At 41.6% G+C, this 17,446-nt stretch overlaps 1 protein-coding gene across 18 annotated transcripts in view; it reads left to right on the forward strand.

The window, feature by feature from the left end:
* The window catches only part of CTCF (CCCTC-binding factor), a 38,052-nt gene extending 20,820 nt beyond the window's left edge, over window positions 1-17,232 (forward strand). For 14 of the 18 annotated variants that reach the window (XM_075510375.1, XM_075510359.1, XM_075510365.1 and 11 more), the window contains 10 exons: window positions 3,037-3,829; window positions 4,502-4,672; window positions 5,622-5,755; window positions 7,228-7,348; window positions 8,157-8,306; window positions 9,711-9,871; window positions 10,302-10,484; window positions 10,898-11,033; window positions 14,452-14,619; window positions 15,665-17,232. In XM_075510375.1, coding sequence (XP_075366490.1) covers window positions 3,049-3,829; window positions 4,502-4,672; window positions 5,622-5,755; window positions 7,228-7,348; window positions 8,157-8,306; window positions 9,711-9,871; window positions 10,302-10,484; window positions 10,898-11,033; window positions 14,452-14,619; window positions 15,665-15,846 — 2,187 coding nt within the window. In that variant the 5' untranslated portion in view covers window positions 3,037-3,048 and the 3' untranslated portion in view covers window positions 15,847-17,232. Of the gene's footprint in view, window positions 1-1,359; window positions 1,382-3,036; window positions 3,830-4,501; window positions 4,673-5,621; window positions 5,756-7,227; window positions 7,349-8,156; window positions 8,307-9,710; window positions 9,872-10,301; window positions 10,485-10,897; window positions 11,034-14,451; window positions 14,620-15,664 lie in introns of those variants that run through there. The other 4 variants (XM_075510364.1, XM_075510363.1, XM_075510374.1 and 1 more) reach the window with 2 other exon arrangements.
* The last annotated feature ends 214 nt before the right edge of the window (window positions 17,233-17,446 follow it).

A 17,446-nucleotide genomic window follows, 5' to 3' on the forward strand; every position in this document is an offset into this window, starting at 1 on the left:
GAAAGAGTCCACACATTTTGCCTACTCCCTTTCCTCTCTTAAGTTTAGAAGCCATCCCCAGTTGTAGAAGTATTTTGATTTGGAAATCCACGCTTTCTTGGGAAGAAATCTTGGCAGCTTGGCAAGATTTCTGAGCTGGCCAAGACATCAATTGAGACTCCTTCTGTATATTTCTGTATTTTTATGGTACATTGTTAATATAACCTGGAGTGGTTTGTAGTTTCCTTTAAAATACTGTAACGTTTCCCCTGCTGGCAAGGGCCTGGTTTAAAAACAGTCATTTTCAGATTAATTTACTTTTACTGAGTGGAACAGACTGTAGTGCATAGCATGGAATAGGCAGGAGTAAATGCTCATCTGTGTGCTGAATTTTGGAGTACAGGAGGTCCGAGTCAGAATTAACTAGAGGGCAGTGAAAGAGGAGGTGGCAGGAGACCATCCCGGCTGTGTCGCTGCAGTGCGTGTCGCTCGCCGCTGGAGGACAGCCGTGCTTCGCCAGGCCTGCTGCTTTGGGGTCTGGCTCTCGCAGGAGGATGTTGCGAGTAGTAACAGGTAACTAGGGTAAGAGATAAGCGTCTCTAAAATAGGAGAGGGAGCTGGAAGAAATAGGGTCTTGGTTTCTTTACTGAATGGTTGTAAGTCTTTCCACTTATTTCACATGTGTGTACACTCCTCATTGTGAGCATGCTTTGAACGAAGTCTTGCCTGCGGGTGTTTATTTGGTCTCGGTGTAAGCCTCCATTCCTAGGCTGGCAAACCTTCCTGACTATATGAGCCATATGTCAAAGTCTTCATGTATGAGTGGCCTGTTCCTTGGTGGATGCAGGATTTTTCTGGTATGTAAGTCTGGGAGATGAAGCTTTCTTACCACTTCACTGGAGGATCTGCTTCTGCAGGACCCTAGAGGACACTGGCAAATCTTGGCCTGTTGGCTTGCTTTCAGGTGACTTAGCAGTCTTGTTACCAACTTTGATATTGGCAGTTAATGTGAAGGTCCTTGTGAGAGCCCCACCTGAACCACTCAGAGCTGTGTGTGTTTGCATCAAGGTTGCTGACCTCTGCTGTGTTCTACAAGGCACCAAAGTAGATTTGCATTAGCTCTGCAGATGGGCTTTTGCCATTTTTTCCCTCCATCTTTTTGTTATTTTGTTATTTAAATCTTTTGTTATTACCCCCCCAGCCATTTACCACATTCTTAGATTTTGTTTAGCTCTGTCCTTCCTTTTCTTGTTCAGAGGCTTTTGGTCACCTGAAGAGGCTTCCCCTGCTCTCTCTCTGCAAATACTTGAGATAATTGAAAAACAGTTTGCTCCGATTGTTTCACAGTTGCTGTAGGCCAAAGACCAGCACTCCGTTCTGATCGCCTGCTGGCTAGTGTTAAGTACTTACATCATCTTGTGTACTTCAGCTGTTTGTCCATATGGATTTGCTCTGACTTGAAAAGCTGATGCGTGGTAAAGGAAAGGAGAGGCCGGATCCCTGCAGGGAGTGCACTTGAAGCCATATGTCAGTATTTCTGGGTATCTGGTGCCCCCTGGAGACTGCTGGTGCCCACAACGTAATGAATATCAAGACTGCACATTAATAGGTGTCCCTAGTCTAAGCAGGCTGAAGAACACTATGAACTATATTGTTCTCACAACAGAAGTGGAGGGTACTAGAAAAGGCAGTAGAGTAAAAGCAAGGACTCTGTAAAAATAATAATTACATGTCTTGTAATTCTTAAAGCTAATGAAGACTGACAGCTGTTTCATGTTTATGTATATAAACCTGTGTATTTCAAAAATGAGTATGCAAGATTAAGCATAGATATTTGAAAGTAGTATGGTGTGAAATTTTAAGTGTTGAGTTCACAAGACAGGTTAAATAGATTCTGTTAGCTGGTCTGAGAGGCCAGTCAATGTAATAGGAAAACGTGGAAGTCCAGTCAAATCTTGAATTGGAATCGAAACGTTATCACAAGCTTTGTAAGGAAACTGGCATTTTTGTTACTTGTTTCAGCAGCAAAATTGACCTTGGTACTTTTTTAACACTTAAGTGAGGAGTATAATAAATTGTATCCTGATGCAGGGAATGTATTTGACACGGTTGTAGAATCTGCTTTCATGTTATGCTTGTATGCAGCTATTTTCAGAGTTACAGTTAAGGCCCACCAAAATGCTGAGCTTCAGTATTGTTGTTTGTTTATGACTATGTGGATAGATTTAATCCAATGAGAAAGCATTAGAGTCCCCCAGCTCTGAAGTGCACATCATTTAAATTGAAGTAAAATTTTACCTGAGCCTTGTCTGCCTGCTGCGGCTTGTTCAGCCTGAAGAGGGCACCGTGCATCATCTGCTGCTCTGCTTGGGGGCCAGGTGGTGCCCAGAAGTGGGAGCAGGAATTGAACTCTAGGCTGCTTACAAGAAATATGCTTGACTAACTCGGTTATGTCCTTTTTATTTTTGTTGTTCAGAGAAATTTAAGCAGACAGGAAATAGCAGCTGTTGGACATGAAACAAGTGAGACTTAAGTTCTTGTGCTCAATTCTTAGTGCTTTTTCTTTCTGGAAAAGTTCTGCAGTTCTCAAATGTAATACTTTTTTTAAGGTTGGCTCTTTACTTTTAACAGTATGTTATTTTTGTGCCTTTAAAATTTATAGCCAAAGACTGCCTCTGATATTGCTAAGCTGTGTGAAGTGATTAAACAAGCTCAATAAGGAATAATAGTGCTGTACATCTTGCCTGTGGGATTTGCGGTCTTTGAGAAACGGGAACATGCATATCACTTAATCTCTCCTCCTTGCTTTCCTTCCTTTCCAAGAAACCAGTACAGTTGTCTCACTTCAGGCAGCGTTCTGTGGTTGCCTTGGCTTACAGTGGCAATAGGCTAGTGGAGACCCACAGTTCTTGAATCCTGTTTTCTGAATATGATTGCAATATGTTGCTGCTGTTGAGCTGGTTGTTTTCAGTTAGGCCACTTGTCCGTCTGTGGGGTTTGTGCTAATTGTTAAAATATATTGAATGGTGTGCATCATTCATTCTCTTGTTTTTACAGCAGGAAGGTGAAATGGAAGGTGAGGCAGTTGAAGCTATTGTGGAGGAATCAGAAACTTTTATTAAGGGGAAAGAGAGAAAAACCTATCAAAGACGCCGTGAAGGTGGGCAGGAGGACGATGCTTGTCATATACCACCAAACCAAGCAGATGGAGGTGAAGTAGTGCAGGATGTCAACAGTGGTGTGCAGATGGTCATGATGGAACAGCTGGATCCAACTCTTCTTCAAATGAAGACTGAAGTAATGGAAGGTGCAGTACCTCAAGAAACGGAGGCCACGGTGGATGACACGCAGATCATAACACTTCAGGTTGTTAATATGGAAGAGCAGCCTATAAACCTTGGGGAGCTTCAGCTGGTCCAAGTACCTGTACCAGTGACTGTACCTGTTGCCACCACGTCTGTGGAAGAACTTCAGGGAGCTTATGAAAACGAGGTTTCCAAAGGAGGCCTGCAAGAGGGAGAGCCCATGATCTGTCACACCCTCCCTTTACCAGAAGGCTTCCAAGTAGTGAAAGTGGGTGCAAATGGTGAGGTGGAGACACTGGAACAAGGTGAACTTCAGCCACAGGAAGATCCCAATTGGCAAAAAGATCCAGATTATCAGCCACCAGCCAAAAAAACAAAGAAAAACAAAAAGAGTAAGCTTCGCTACACCGAGGAAGGCAAAGATGTGGATGTCTCTGTATATGACTTTGAAGAGGAGCAGCAGGAAGGTTTGTTGTCTGAGGTCAATGCAGAAAAGGTGGTGGGCAATATGAAGCCACCTAAACCAACAAAAATTAAAAAGAAAGGTAAGCTCCCCATCTGCAAGTGGATTTTGAAAATGTGTTTGTTATGGTGGGACCTTGCAATATGATTGATATGAAGTGACTGAGTAGATGCAAGTGGGAGTAAAGCAGACATGCCCAATGTCACTTACACTTTACGTAAGAGTGCTCAGCTCTATTGTTTTTTGGGAAAATCTCCCATCTCCTCCACCTAGTCTATAAAGGAGCTCATTTTCCTCGAGTGTAATGATGTGGCATTAGTACCCCCATACAACTGTAATTGAAAAGAGTCTTCTCTTTGCTGTAATACATATGTAAGAGTTTGTGTACACGTGGTTTATACAAGGAACCAACGGTATAATTAGTTCTGTGGGTTTTCCCTAACCAATTGCTGGGTAAGGTAGATGGTGCAAAATACAGCAATAGGTATGTTTGACTTTTCTTAGAACTGTAAATTGAGGAACCCTTTTTAGAGTGGAGAAGGAACATTTAGTGCTGGCATTCTAATGAAAACTGAAGCCAAGCCAGCTGTAGGCAATGACTGTTCCTAAGGATATGCAGTTGGATTAAATGGTACATGATGGTTCCTTGTAGTAGTTACACCTCCACGAATCTTTCCTTTTCCCTGCTGATCTCTTATGTTATGCAGTAGACCACAGTACTGTCAAGAGTAAAGATGATTTCCTTCATGGCTAGGTGTAAAGAAGACATTCCAGTGTGAACTGTGCAGTTACACTTGTCCACGTCGTTCGAACTTGGACCGCCACATGAAAAGCCACACTGATGAAAGACCACATAAGTGCCATCTCTGTGGCAGGGCTTTTCGGACAGTCACATTGCTGAGGAACCACCTTAACACTCACACAGGTACTCTTGCTTTTGCGTACGTTGTTTTTGTAGGATCTGCTCTGTCTTTAGAATAGATAGATCCACCCCAATTTTCTGTCTTGAATCTGTGTATTTCCATGTACAGAACAAGCTAAAAAGGAAGAAACTATGCGGTGCTGCTGTTCATTTCTCATTTGAACACGGTTTTCTGCCTGGCCAGGTCAGGTGCAAAGTTCATCCTCTACATAAGTATAACACTGATCCTGGGCTTGATCTGAAATTACCTGAAGTTATACAAAATGTTCCATTTGTCTTGGGCATTAGTAGTTGTGTTCCAAGCTTTGTTGCTGCTTCTGCTTGCAGAAAAGTAAGATGAGAATGAGGCTAGAGTGAAACACAAGGGAGTTGAAAATAGTTTAAAAAAAAAAACAAACCACAAACAACAACAACAAAAAACCATCACACACCCCCACAAAACAAACCAACAATAACAACAAAAAAATCAAACCCCAAGGAATAGATTATGAACTGGACCAATAAAACTTATGGCTAGGAACTGTAGCACACTTCTGTTTCTCCTTACATAAGTTTCTGGTATAGAACTACAGGTAATTTAACTGTAATTAAGCTTTTTGTGACCTTTCTGCCAAAAAAAAAAAGGGGTCATATTCCTCATGTTCTTTGCCTACCTACAGTATATCTAATGGAATGGTTTGAAATTTGTAAATGACCAAGTGATACAAAAATAAGGGAGTTTGTTTCCTCATTGAAAGGATATTAATTCTCTAAGATCTTCAGTCCATTAGTTATGTATAAAAAAGTTGTGACTCCTGTGTACTATTTGTTGCTCTAATCTATCAGAACATGAAAGCAATGTTGTTAATTCACTTAAAAAAAAAAAAAAAAAAAAAAAAAAAAGCTGTCCCATATTTTCTTTTGCCACTAAACCTGAATGTCATCATCTTCCTGTTTTGCTGCAAACGATTAGGTACTCGCCCTCACAAGTGCCCAGACTGCGACATGGCCTTTGTGACTAGTGGAGAGTTGGTTCGGCATCGCCGCTACAAACATACCCATGAGAAACCATTCAAATGTTCAATGTGTGATTATGCTAGTGTGGAGGTATGTTAGTTAATTGTTACAGCACTGAATACTTCCTTGTATGCTTCAAAGCTTGTTCACCATCTGTTATAAACTCTATTCTTAGGCATTTCCTCTTTGGCCATTTGTTTAAAAGGCTCTGAGCAAAAAAGTTACAAATCAGGTCTGCTCTCAGAAGCAAATGGTGGGGTTTCCTCAGTTAATGAGAAAACAATATGAGAGCATTTATGCACAGAAATCCTAGGTGATATCCATTTCCTCTTTGGAGACAATAGTTGTTGTCATTGTTCCTTAAATTATTTGGCCTTTAAGATGATTGCAGGAATTGTAGCGTGCTCCATGTTGAAGGAGGCAGCCATCTCCTGCTGCAGTAGGATGTACTTGCAGACTGGAGGTGCCCTCCTATTTTAGAAATGTGCATTCTGCACATTATCTGTTTATGCCATTAAGGTGACTGTAGCCAAAATTAATGAGCCTTTGCCTCAATATTGGTGAAAAGTAGCTTTGCTAATGTTGGGTGATTGTCTAATTTGCTCAAGCAAATTAAGCTTCCTTGAATGCTCTCCCCTATGCAGTATTGCTACTTATGCTACAGGACAACTTTTATATTGTGATAAGAAATTTGAACAAGATGATGAGCAACGTAATTTAAAAAAAATGGGATGTCTGCAGTGGAAGAAGGCTATAGTGGGGAGAGGTTGAGTAGGGACTTTGGCCTTTTTTTTTCCTACCCACACTGTGGCTGCAGTGCTGTAATTCCAGGCCCTGTGGTTTGAGTGCTGAATAAATTGTGTGGCAGTGGTTTTCACAGTATGAATTAGGAAAGAATAACCAAGTTGGTCCTTACATGAGCTCGTGCTGTGTTTTGTAGACATAGGTTGGTGATTAAGCAGTGTGGTCAGGCTGGAGTAGAAAATGCCTTAACACTTGTGTTCATGCTGACCTTTAAGCTGGATTTGTGCCTTCTAGATAAAAGCAGGAGAGGAAGGGAGTTAAGTCACCCTGTTGATTGCAGGATTAGATTTTTGTTCCTCTTAGCAAGAAATTGATTTATCTTATCCCTCTCAAAGTAACTGGAGAGGACCCAAGAAAGCACCCTGTGGATACACTGTACAGGGGACAGTAACCCCCTGCAATGTTTCTTGGGTGCGTGCTTTCCCAGAACATTTTCTTGTGTCTCTCCAGGACGCTTTCAAATTTTAGCGTGTCTTCAGATGCTGAGATGGTTGATAACAGTAAGGCGAGCACAAGGCTAAACCAGGCTGCACTGAAAGTGGGAAGAAGCATCAAGCAAGACTGAGAATGAGGTTGGGAGGTGGAGTGGGCAGGAGCAAGTGCCTATGTGCAGTGCAAGAATGGCATTGGAACATGCTTGTTTTAGTGGCAAGATAAAAATAAAAATAGACTGCCTTAAACTCTTGACTGATTTCTTGTACTTTTGGCAATCTGACCTGCTCATCTATGCTAACTTCAGTCTTGCTCTTGATTTCCAGGTTAGCAAATTGAAACGCCACATTCGTTCTCACACTGGAGAGCGTCCGTTCCAGTGCAGCTTGTGCAGCTATGCCAGCAGGGATACCTACAAACTGAAGAGGCACATGAGGACCCACTCTGGTATTGATGCCATGTTCTTTTAGTGTGATTTTTTTTTTTTTTTAATGTTTTAGTGTCAGAGTGCTGAGGCTGTGTACAGTGTGTAAAACCTTTATAAAGTCCGTAGTTGAAGAGAATGCACAATGATTTGTAAGCACTAGTAAATTCATAACCTGATAGTAATTACTGCACTGAGAAATGAGCTTGGAGAATTCTGATTTCCAGTTTGACTGTGAGGTGATAATATACAGGCACTTCTTCTAGTATGAAGAGAAGAACCTTCTCTTATCAGTGTTCCACTTCCAGTTGAACTTTATAGGCATTTACAATTTCATGCTTGAGTGGAGTTGCAAAAGCATCTCATACATGTTAGTTTGTAAATATCCTACATTTTTTTCTTCCAATAGAAATAGGGATGGTTTTAGCACAGAATGTTACTGGAGTGCCAAATTAATCATATTGCTAAAATTGAAGGGGGAAAAAAATGCCCTTGCGTGTATACATGAGCATTCAGAACCCCCACCCCCAAAAAACCTGATGCCACTTGCTGTCTTCTGGCAGCCTGTGTGTAGGTCTTCCCTGCATTTCTCAAAGTAAGGATAATTTAACTCACTTGCTTAGAGATTGAACTCGAGTCTCTTTGGAAAGATGCATACTGGAGCTAAAACTTCTAGAGAAAAAGACACCATTGAGCTCTTTCTAGAGTTACTGTTTCTATGAACTAGCTGTCTGTTGCAAGTTTCTGGGAGGTTGTTTTGTTTGGGGCTTCTTGGTGAGATTTCTTTTTAATAAAAGTACTTGTGCTATTTTTTTCCTCCTGCTACTGAAGGAGAGAAGCCATATGAATGTTACATCTGCCATGCTCGCTTCACTCAGAGTGGTACCATGAAGATGCACATTTTGCAGAAGCACACGGAGAACGTGGCCAAATTTCACTGTCCTCACTGTGATACTGTTATAGCGAGAAAGAGTGACTTGGGTATGTATCTCAAAAGTGGCCATTTGGTGAAGATTCTACAAAACACTTCCCAGAATTAGAGTTCACATAACCAACCCAAGAGCTGTCTTTTTTTTTTTTTCCCCCCAACCTAATACTTCTGATAACTGTAGAACATGAAGCACAGGTTTAGATATGTGGCTGGTAATACACACTTTTAGGTTACAATCACTGCTGCAGAGTATAAGAATTTTCAGTTTATTTTCATTATTTGAAAATGTAGCATGTTTTCCAAGCATACAAGGCAAGTTACTGTTTTCAGGCCCATAGATGCAAGGCATTTATTGAACTTGGATTGAGATTACAACTGCATATGGATTGGCATCTGAAAAACTAAAAGATTGCTTGGCTTGACCTCCTTCACGTTGGAGGACATTAAGTTGCATGCGGGGATACTTTCATCAAGCTAAAGGGTTTGAGACCAAATAGTTTAATTTTCCAAGATGTGGAGCTGTGTGCCACAGACAAGGTAGGAGAGACTGAGTTGTCATAAAAGCCCTCAGTTCTTGCAGCAGGAGAGTCTTGATCTAGTGAGCAGTACCCAGTGTGATTCCAGCAGGCAAGCTCTCATTTATGTTCAACAAGAAGGTGAAAAATAGTATCATGCCCAGAGTAGCTGAGGAGAAGGAAGAAGCCACGATTTGGCAGAACTTTCTGTGTATGAGCATCACCCAAGTAATGGGAAGGCAGGCTTCCTTCCAATAAAGACAAGTGTAGTGCTACAGCGAGAGGTGGTTTGAGAGGATGGCAGTCAGTTGATATCAGGAGCAAACGAGCTGATCTACAACAGAGGAAAACTGATGTTAGCTATGAAGAATTTTTATTCTAATAGTGCTTTAGTCTACCCTAAGCTACTTCATGCAGCTGTGGTATGCTCTTAGTTGGAGGATTTTAAAGAATTGACTAGAACTTCTGTCAGGGATTATCTGCTGGTATCCGTGTTGCCTTCTAGCCCTGTCACTTTGACTTCTAATCCTGCAGAAAATCCTGTTTCCTCCAGTGGGGGGGAAACTGGCTTTTGGCTGTATCCAGGCAATTCGGAGTAGTCTTAAACATAACAGTCCATAAGACGCTTTGGTTTGACCATCGTATGTTATCAAATGCAATCATACTGTATCAGCACAGATTGTGACTAATAATCAAATCTAGAATCCCATGGAAAAACTTAATGGAGTTTTTCTGCAAGACTTTTCTGTCTAGAAATTGTTCTGGTTGCTTTTAATTATGAGTCTTTTAGGTTTTTTAGTTGAATCCTGAATTAACTATTTCAGGTTTTTGGCTTGAGCTCAAGAGTATGTGGAGGGAAGATTGCTAAGGGGACTGTAGGCTAGTCTTTCATGCTTGGAAAGTCATGATGATAAAAGCTTCTGATTCTTTTGCTCCTAGGTGTCCATTTGCGAAAGCAGCATTCCTACATTGAACAGGGCAAGAAGTGTCGCTATTGTGACGCTGTGTTTCATGAGCGGTATGCCCTCATACAGCATCAAAAGTCTCATAAGAATGAGAAGCGCTTCAAGTGCGACCAGTGCGATTATGCATGCAGACAGGTAAGCTGGTGGGACTGGTGCCCCTTATGAGCATTAGAACAGGAACTAAAAATATGAGGTGGAAATCTTAGCTGTTAAGTTTGACCAGCTGTCAAGGTCAAATTAGCTCTCTAAATCTTTTGAAGAGTGTGAAGGAAAGTTCAGTGGCCTTTGCTTCTTGGTGTAGTGCTCCCCTGTAGAGAAGTACCTTCTAAGTCACAAGCTTGATGTATCTGTTGACAAAGGGATAAGGGTCCATATAGGATGGAAGTAGCTAGGACTGAATATGCCATCAGTTAAGATGTTCCTCATTCCTCACATTCCTGCAGAATCATCCTTTCCTTGATATTAAGGATAAAGTTTTGGCCTCCTTTTTAGCTGAAAATTCTCTCTTCTATATCCATATGTCTGAGTTCTCAAGTTCCCTTTATGTCTTGCTTGTCCCTGTCAGGAGCGGCACATGGTCATGCATAAACGGACCCATACTGGAGAAAAGCCTTATGCCTGTAGCCATTGCGATAAAACCTTCCGTCAGAAACAGCTCCTTGATATGCACTTCAAACGATATCACGATCCCAACTTTGTCCCTGCTGCCTTTGTCTGTTCCAAGTGTGGCAAAACATTCACTCGCAGGGTAAGGGAATATACTGTTTTGAATTGTGGGGTTTTGGGGTGGAATGAGGCTTTTAGCCAAGGGGAGGGGAACATGTTTACCCAAAAGGAAAGGTGGGTGAGGTACAGGGCACAATACTGATCTTTTAAATAGAGCACTTCTTTCTGAGAGGAAAAGAGGCGGGGGGGAGACCTGGTATAATTCAGAATTAGTACTATCACATATTAGCGTTGACATCATGAGCAATGTGAAAATGCAACTTTATTCATGAAAGTTAATGAAATTTACCCATTTCCCCTAAATAGTCTTCCTTAAAAAAAAAACCACCATAAGTTACCAGAAATGTGTTTGAAAATACAGAGCCAGGATATCTGATCTTGAATTCAATGTATGTTGTATTTTTTGTTGTGTTTTTTTTCTCTTTCACTGGGTAGAACACAATGGCCAGACATGCTGATAACTGCTCTGGCCTAGATGGTGGGGAAGGAGAGAATGGAGGAGAGACAAAGAAGGGCAAACGTGGCCGAAAGAGAAAGATGCGGTCTAAGAAAGAAGATTCCTCTGATAGTGGTAAGAACAGCTCAGTACGTTCTGAGAATTACAGGCCTGTGATTCAAGTGTGTGTTAGCTGTTAGTTTGCCTGTTCTGCAGGTTTGTTCTGGCACTTCAAAGGCTTTTATCTAGTTGGCAAGCAAAAAATGATAGTACATGACCAAGTACAGAGGTAACTGCCTGTGAGGGGTAGTATAGATTCTGCTGTCCCGGGCCTCTTCCAAGACTGAGGAGTTGAAAAAACACTGTCTGATGCCACTTGCCTAGGCTGCACAGTTCCTGTCCTGCCTGCTGTTCTGTGTGTGAAATTGTCTGGTAATGTTTTCAGTGTCCCAAAAGAAACTGTGTGCTTCTGTGGTGCACTGCTATGAAGTGGTACGTGCTCCTGCTTCGCTGCTTCTGGGTAGCATGTGGCATGTCCAGACAACCCAACTGCTGAATAGCTTGGCTGCTTCTGTGGGGGAAGGCTGGCAGCATCCAAGGGGATGGTGGAGATAGTGCTTGGCAATCTATGGACTGTTGTGAAGGGCTTGCTGAGACAATTAAAGGGTCAAGGAGCTGGTGGTGTCTTCCACTTCACAGGTGTATTTGCATGTATGCTGGTATTGAGAAGATGGTTTTTGAGGGGCTGTGACTTCCTGGACAATGTGCCAGAAGATGGGTTAGGTGCAATTTGTAATAGGGTGGCTACTGTCTGTAAGCTTCTCCAGAACAGGGAGATGACAGAAACTGTTGCAGCAGATAGTGATCACCTTTGCTGCAGTATTATTTGTGAAGGAAAAACTCAGTCATAGTCCTCCCTCCTGTTAGAGGGAAAACTTAGTCATGTCTTCAGCAGGAAAATCTAAGTAGAGTCTCAAGACAAACCAGTGCAAAGACGATTTTGCAAAAGCAGTGTTGCTGATCAGTCTTTTATCTGGAGTGCTTTATGTAATTAATCAAGGGGTGTAGGTTGGGAGAACAGGGATCTTTCTGGCTAGAGAATGTGTATCTGAAATTCTTACGTGGCAAACAGGTTTTATAGGATGAGTATGGTCAAACATTGTGCAAACCTTGATTGCAAAAACTATAGAAATAAGTGCTTAAACTCATGTTTGTATAGATATTTGAAAAAATGTGTTACCATCAGTTGAATAAAGCATGTGTAACTAATTTTTCATTTAAAATGTGAAAAGATTGTGGAGGCAGAGTAAAATAACTGCTTTAATGGAAGGTAATTAAAAATGTGGGATTCTGGAGTATCTAATTTTTAATATCAGATTTGTAGGCTTCCTGGGAGTTTAGCCTGTTCTAAACCCCCAAACCATATTTAGTTGATATGGTCTGGGTTCAAGAGAGTGTTTTGGGGAAGCTGGTCAAAAGTTATGCTTGTTGGGTGAACTGATGAGCACTGTACGATTGTGGCTCATACTCTGTAACTGAGAGAATCCCTTCAGCCTCAGATGAGTTGACAAGTCTGGGTTGACTTCCTCAGGAGTTGTTAGACATGAAGAATTGACTAGTGTGAGCTGAGTAGTGGTAAGAAAGAGGTCCTAACCAGATTCTCAGGAGAAATGCATTATTTGGTGGTGTCTTTATCTCTAGATCTGCAGTTTCATGAGTTTTGGCAACTGTTAAATATCTAAAAATGGTGAGCAAAGCTGTGACAGACCTGTCTTGTGCTAATGGGAAAAATACTAAATAGCAAATGATAGTTTTGTCTCTCATCTGGCCTGTCTGCCGAACATTAGACAGACTGTTAGTTGATAGACATCGAATTGAGGGGGGAAGGTAAAGAAGCTCTAAAAAGGTGGGACCTGAGAAATCCAATAAATGAAAGAAATTTGGCTTGGGGAATATTCCTTGAGTGACTGTGTAAAATAATGCAGTATATATGTGCCTCAGTGTATGTAAGGGACAGTTTGTTTTGGTGGGGTTTTTTTGGGTTTTGGTGGGGTTTTTTTTCCCCTTTAGTCACATAAACAGAAGTATGCCTTATGCAACGGCCCTTTCGCTCATGAGTGAAGCCACTCTTCTATGCAGTGGACACCCTTACAAATTTAGGGGCAATCATTTTGCTGTCCAAACAGTATTATCCTATTTGACATCTCTTACTGCTTTTTGTCTGCTTTGGTTTTGCCCAGGGCATTCTGAACATATTGATGGTGCTAACCTAGAAACTTTAAGGAGTGTTCTGAAGAATGAAGTATAGAGCAGTAAGCTCAGTTAACTTGAAAGTTGCAAAAACCCCACAGCTTGCCACGAGGACTGTTGGATTGGAATCGGCTCCAAAATGCAGAGAGGTGCAAAGAGTTGATGTGTATGGGAGGTGCCATCATAAATCCTTTGAGTAGGCAGGGCCTCATAAAATACAGTGCATTAGACCTGTCCTGCCTCTGAAGAGAGGTCTTGGGGAAGATCCTCTTGGTCACTGGTTGGTAAACTGTGTGTTGATAGCCCTGGAAAGCATGGTGAGTGGTGTGCAGACCTGTGCTCGCCTGTAATGCTTAAGAACTCTCCAGTTTTGTGTGGTTCTGCCATATTCAACTTGAGATTTTGAGGTCTTGGACATAAGTCCCAGTGTCTGGGAGCTGCTACCCTGGTTTCCTATCTGCTTAACAGACAAAGACTGAAGTATAGCATTGTCACTTCTTGAGGGCTAGGAGACTCGCTCTTGGATCCCTCTTGAGTTCTAGTGTTTCATAGAGATACTGTAGTGGCTGCTACCACTATTTACATGCGACTGACCTCTTTTATCCTCTTGCCCCTCTATTTTCCCCACACTTATTCCTCTCCAAATCACCTCAGCCCCTCACCTAAGCATCCTGTAAGTAGTCCTGTCTGATCCAAAACTGCCTTTCCCCTACATCCTGTTATGTGTCCCACCCCCAGCCAGCAATTCCTCTGTACCCCTTAGTCTGTAAGGTGATCTGGAGAGCTGCTTCTGATGGCTCATTATGGTGGGTTTCACACCTGGACGCTGGGTCTGATGGCTCTCCTAGGAGTTGCCTGGACAAGATGTTTGTTCCTCAGAAGTCGTTGATTTGGGTTCCCACCTTCCATTGTGTACCTCTGTGCTTCTGTGGGTTGTGCAGGTGGAACTTTGATGGGCTGATGGCTCCTCTGATGGGCCTGGGAGTAGCCCAGCAGTGTATTATTTAGTCCCCTTCCTGCCATTGTCTCTCTGAGCTCCTCTGTAGATGTGCAGAAGAGCTTTTATCACATAACCTAACATAATTTTTTTTCCTTTTGCTTTCTGAAGGACAACTTCTCTCTAATGTGAGGGTAACAGACTAACAGTCTGTGCCACCAGCTTCTCAACAAAGGCCTTGTTTGTTGTCTTTCTCATCAAGAGTTGACTCCTTTTGGATGAGGATTTGATGGTGGTTCTCTGTAGATGGATGTGTTTCATTCTTAGTTTAAACTGAAGACTTACCTGATATAATGTTTCTTACAGAGGAAAATGCTGAACCAGATTTGGATGATAATGAAGATGAGGAGGAGACAGCAGTAGAAATTGAGGCTGAACCAGAAGTCGAGCAAGAGGCTCCTGCACCACCTCCCAGTAAGAAACGAAGAGGAAGACCACCAGGCAAAGCTGCCACCCAACCAAAACAATCCCAGCGTAAGTCACTAATTGAAGCTTATGTTACACTGCTTGCTTGAGCTGCTTTTTCCTTGGATTTGGCAGTTCTTGTAGGAGAACTGCTCCCCTCAAGTGAGTTTATTTAAAAAGTAGATAACTGTACTTGTTTCTACTTTGCTAAGAACTCACCTTTTGCGTGAAATTTGTTGCAAGGGTTTCCTGGTCATGAGGGAACATAGCCACTTCAGACCATGCTAAAAGGAGAGGACATTATTTTTTCTTTAATATTATTCCATTTTATAGATGTGCAAACTACTCCTTTTTGCACCAGTTACAGTGTCTCTACTAATGTACAGTTCCTGGTAAAGCAACTGTTAGTACAGTCACCATGGTATTCTTACCTATGTAGACTTTTGTAGGTATTACCACAAATGAACATGGTTCAGGCCTGTAGTTCTGAGCGTAGCATCAGTGCAGATGTTGTTTCAACTCTGTAAAGTTTTCTCTGTAAGAATAGGCATCGGTAACTGTGCAAAGTCTAAGTAAATAAATTCTAGGAACAAAGCAGGAAGGGCAAATTTGCTCCTTCAAGGGGTAATGGCTTCCCTAGTGGCTCGCCTGTCTGCTCAGTGCTACAAATGTGGCCTGTGTCCTTCCTAGAATTACAGCCTGTAGAAACATTTTATGCTGAATTCGTCACTAGCATCACTGGATTCCCCTGAATTTGAAGTTTTGCCTTGCGCCCATACATTGATACAGTCTTGTTTGTTGATTACTCTAACAAAATCCATTGTTTGAATAATGTCTTAATATCAAAAGGCATACTGGAACTGTTGTAGTGGTAGCGCATCTTCATACCAGGGCAAGGAAATAGATGCTTGATACTTGGGTGAATGAGGCAGGTTGAATCGCTCCCCACTAATGTGGGAATGTGAGTTGTGGGTCCCCTTCACTTTGTATGGAAGAGTCTTAAGTACCTACTGAAAAGTTACCTGGTGAGGCATGCAGGCCAGCTGTGGAAACAGTAAAAAAAAAAAAAAAATCTATCATTTCCCCCCTCCCCCTTTGTTTTCTGCCCTTCCAGCTGCAGCAATCATTCAGGTTGAAGACCAGAACACTGGTGAAATTGAAAATATTATAGTTGAAGTAAAGAAAGAACCTGATGCGGAAACAGTAGAGGAAGAGGAGGAAGCTCAGCCTGCTGTAGTGGAAGCTCCCAATGGAGACCTCACTCCTGAGATGATTCTCAGCATGATGGACCGGTGATGGAGGAAAACCACGCTGGCTGACTGAACTGGCCTGGGCTGTGTTTAAGCGGCTCAAATCTATTTTTCCTTTTACCTTTTTCTTGGCTTTGGGAAATGCATCATTTTAGACCATTTTACCAAACATACTGGGAAATAAAACTTAAAAATGATGTTAGAATGTGATTTAACTAGAACTTGCTGTTTTATGTTAGCATTACAGGATCATGGAACATTAGGAAATATTTTGAAGTCCTTGAGGGTTTCCTGTGAGATGCTTGATTTAGTTTTGCTCTGAACTGCATTGTAAAGCTGGTCCAAGGGCCGTGTTTACATGCACCGAGTTTTAATATACAAAAGTGGAAGCCTTGACTAGAGTATATGGTAAACCACTCCGGACTTGCCCTTCCAGTTCCCAGAGTCCTTGAGCCTCCTTCTCTCAGTAGTGTTTTTAACTGTAAATGCAGACTTGGGAGGGTTCTAGACTTTTAAAATGTTTTTTTTTTTTTTTTTGCTTTTCCCCACTGACTAGCTCCGGTTCTCCAAGTCGGCTGCACACAGTAGTTTTGGCATGCTCCAACTGGTTTCTGTCCTTAATATGCTTTGCTTTCTGCAAAGCATTTCTGTAATGGTCAAGCTTGTAAATAACTTTTTTTACATTTTAATCTTTTTCCATTAATTAAGAGGTATGCAAAAATGCAGTTCAAATAAACCCCAGTATTTTAATTCCTTTCAAACTAAGTGACAAGAGAATTGATAGCGTGTAAATGTTGGAAAAGCTGTTGATAACCAATCATGTAGAGAAGAGATGTACCCAGACTATTGCTTGCAGAACAAGAGAAACCCACATGTGAAATCTGGTTTTGAAGCACACAAAACTGGCATTTGAAACATGTATAATAACCTTCTTGAGTTTTAATTTCACGACTACATTTTCTTTGCTCTATCTTGTAGTTGTATTTTGTGTTTATGAATCCTATGTTAAGGCAGAAGTGGTGATTTATAAGTGGGTCACTGCAGCCCTCAAAACCTGGGCCAGGAAACTTTAATAGGTCAGTAATTATACAATTTTGGATCTCTGATAAAGACAAAAAAGGAATAATGTGAAATACAAATGATGCCTGTATATGAACTGTCACATGTTAAAATATGTAAGCTTTTTATAGAGCCTCAGTCTTGCTGATTTCAAACAAATTTTTCTTCTATGTATCGCTTTTAAGAGAGCTATCAGTTTAGCTATCAGACTCTAGGTTGATGCATTTTTGTACTTAGCTGTACTGTGTGATATTTTTCATTATTTTAGGAAGCCAACATGGGAAAAAATACTGTTATAAAATATGTAATGGGGTTTGAAAGCTGGGAAGGAGAATATACTGCTGTACAGCTAATAAATAATAATGGATTAACATGTGTGCTCACTGGCTGCTTTCTTTGTGTATGTTAACGGTGTGACCTGGCAGTGATCTCCAGACTGTGTAAAGCTGTTCCTCCTAGAAGGATGCTGCATGCCTGTAACAGGGACTAGCTCTTCTCTTGGCTGTGGGTGTTTCCTCTACCCTGTGCCAAAGGCAAGGTAGCTATCTGTGACATTAACTCAGTGTGCTGTGTGCTGCTCTGTGCTG

The sequence above is a fragment of the Mycteria americana genome, chromosome 8 (assembly GCF_035582795.1).
Source record: "Mycteria americana isolate JAX WOST 10 ecotype Jacksonville Zoo and Gardens chromosome 8, USCA_MyAme_1.0, whole genome shotgun sequence".
Classification (NCBI taxonomy): Eukaryota; Metazoa; Chordata; class Aves; order Ciconiiformes; family Ciconiidae; genus Mycteria; species Mycteria americana.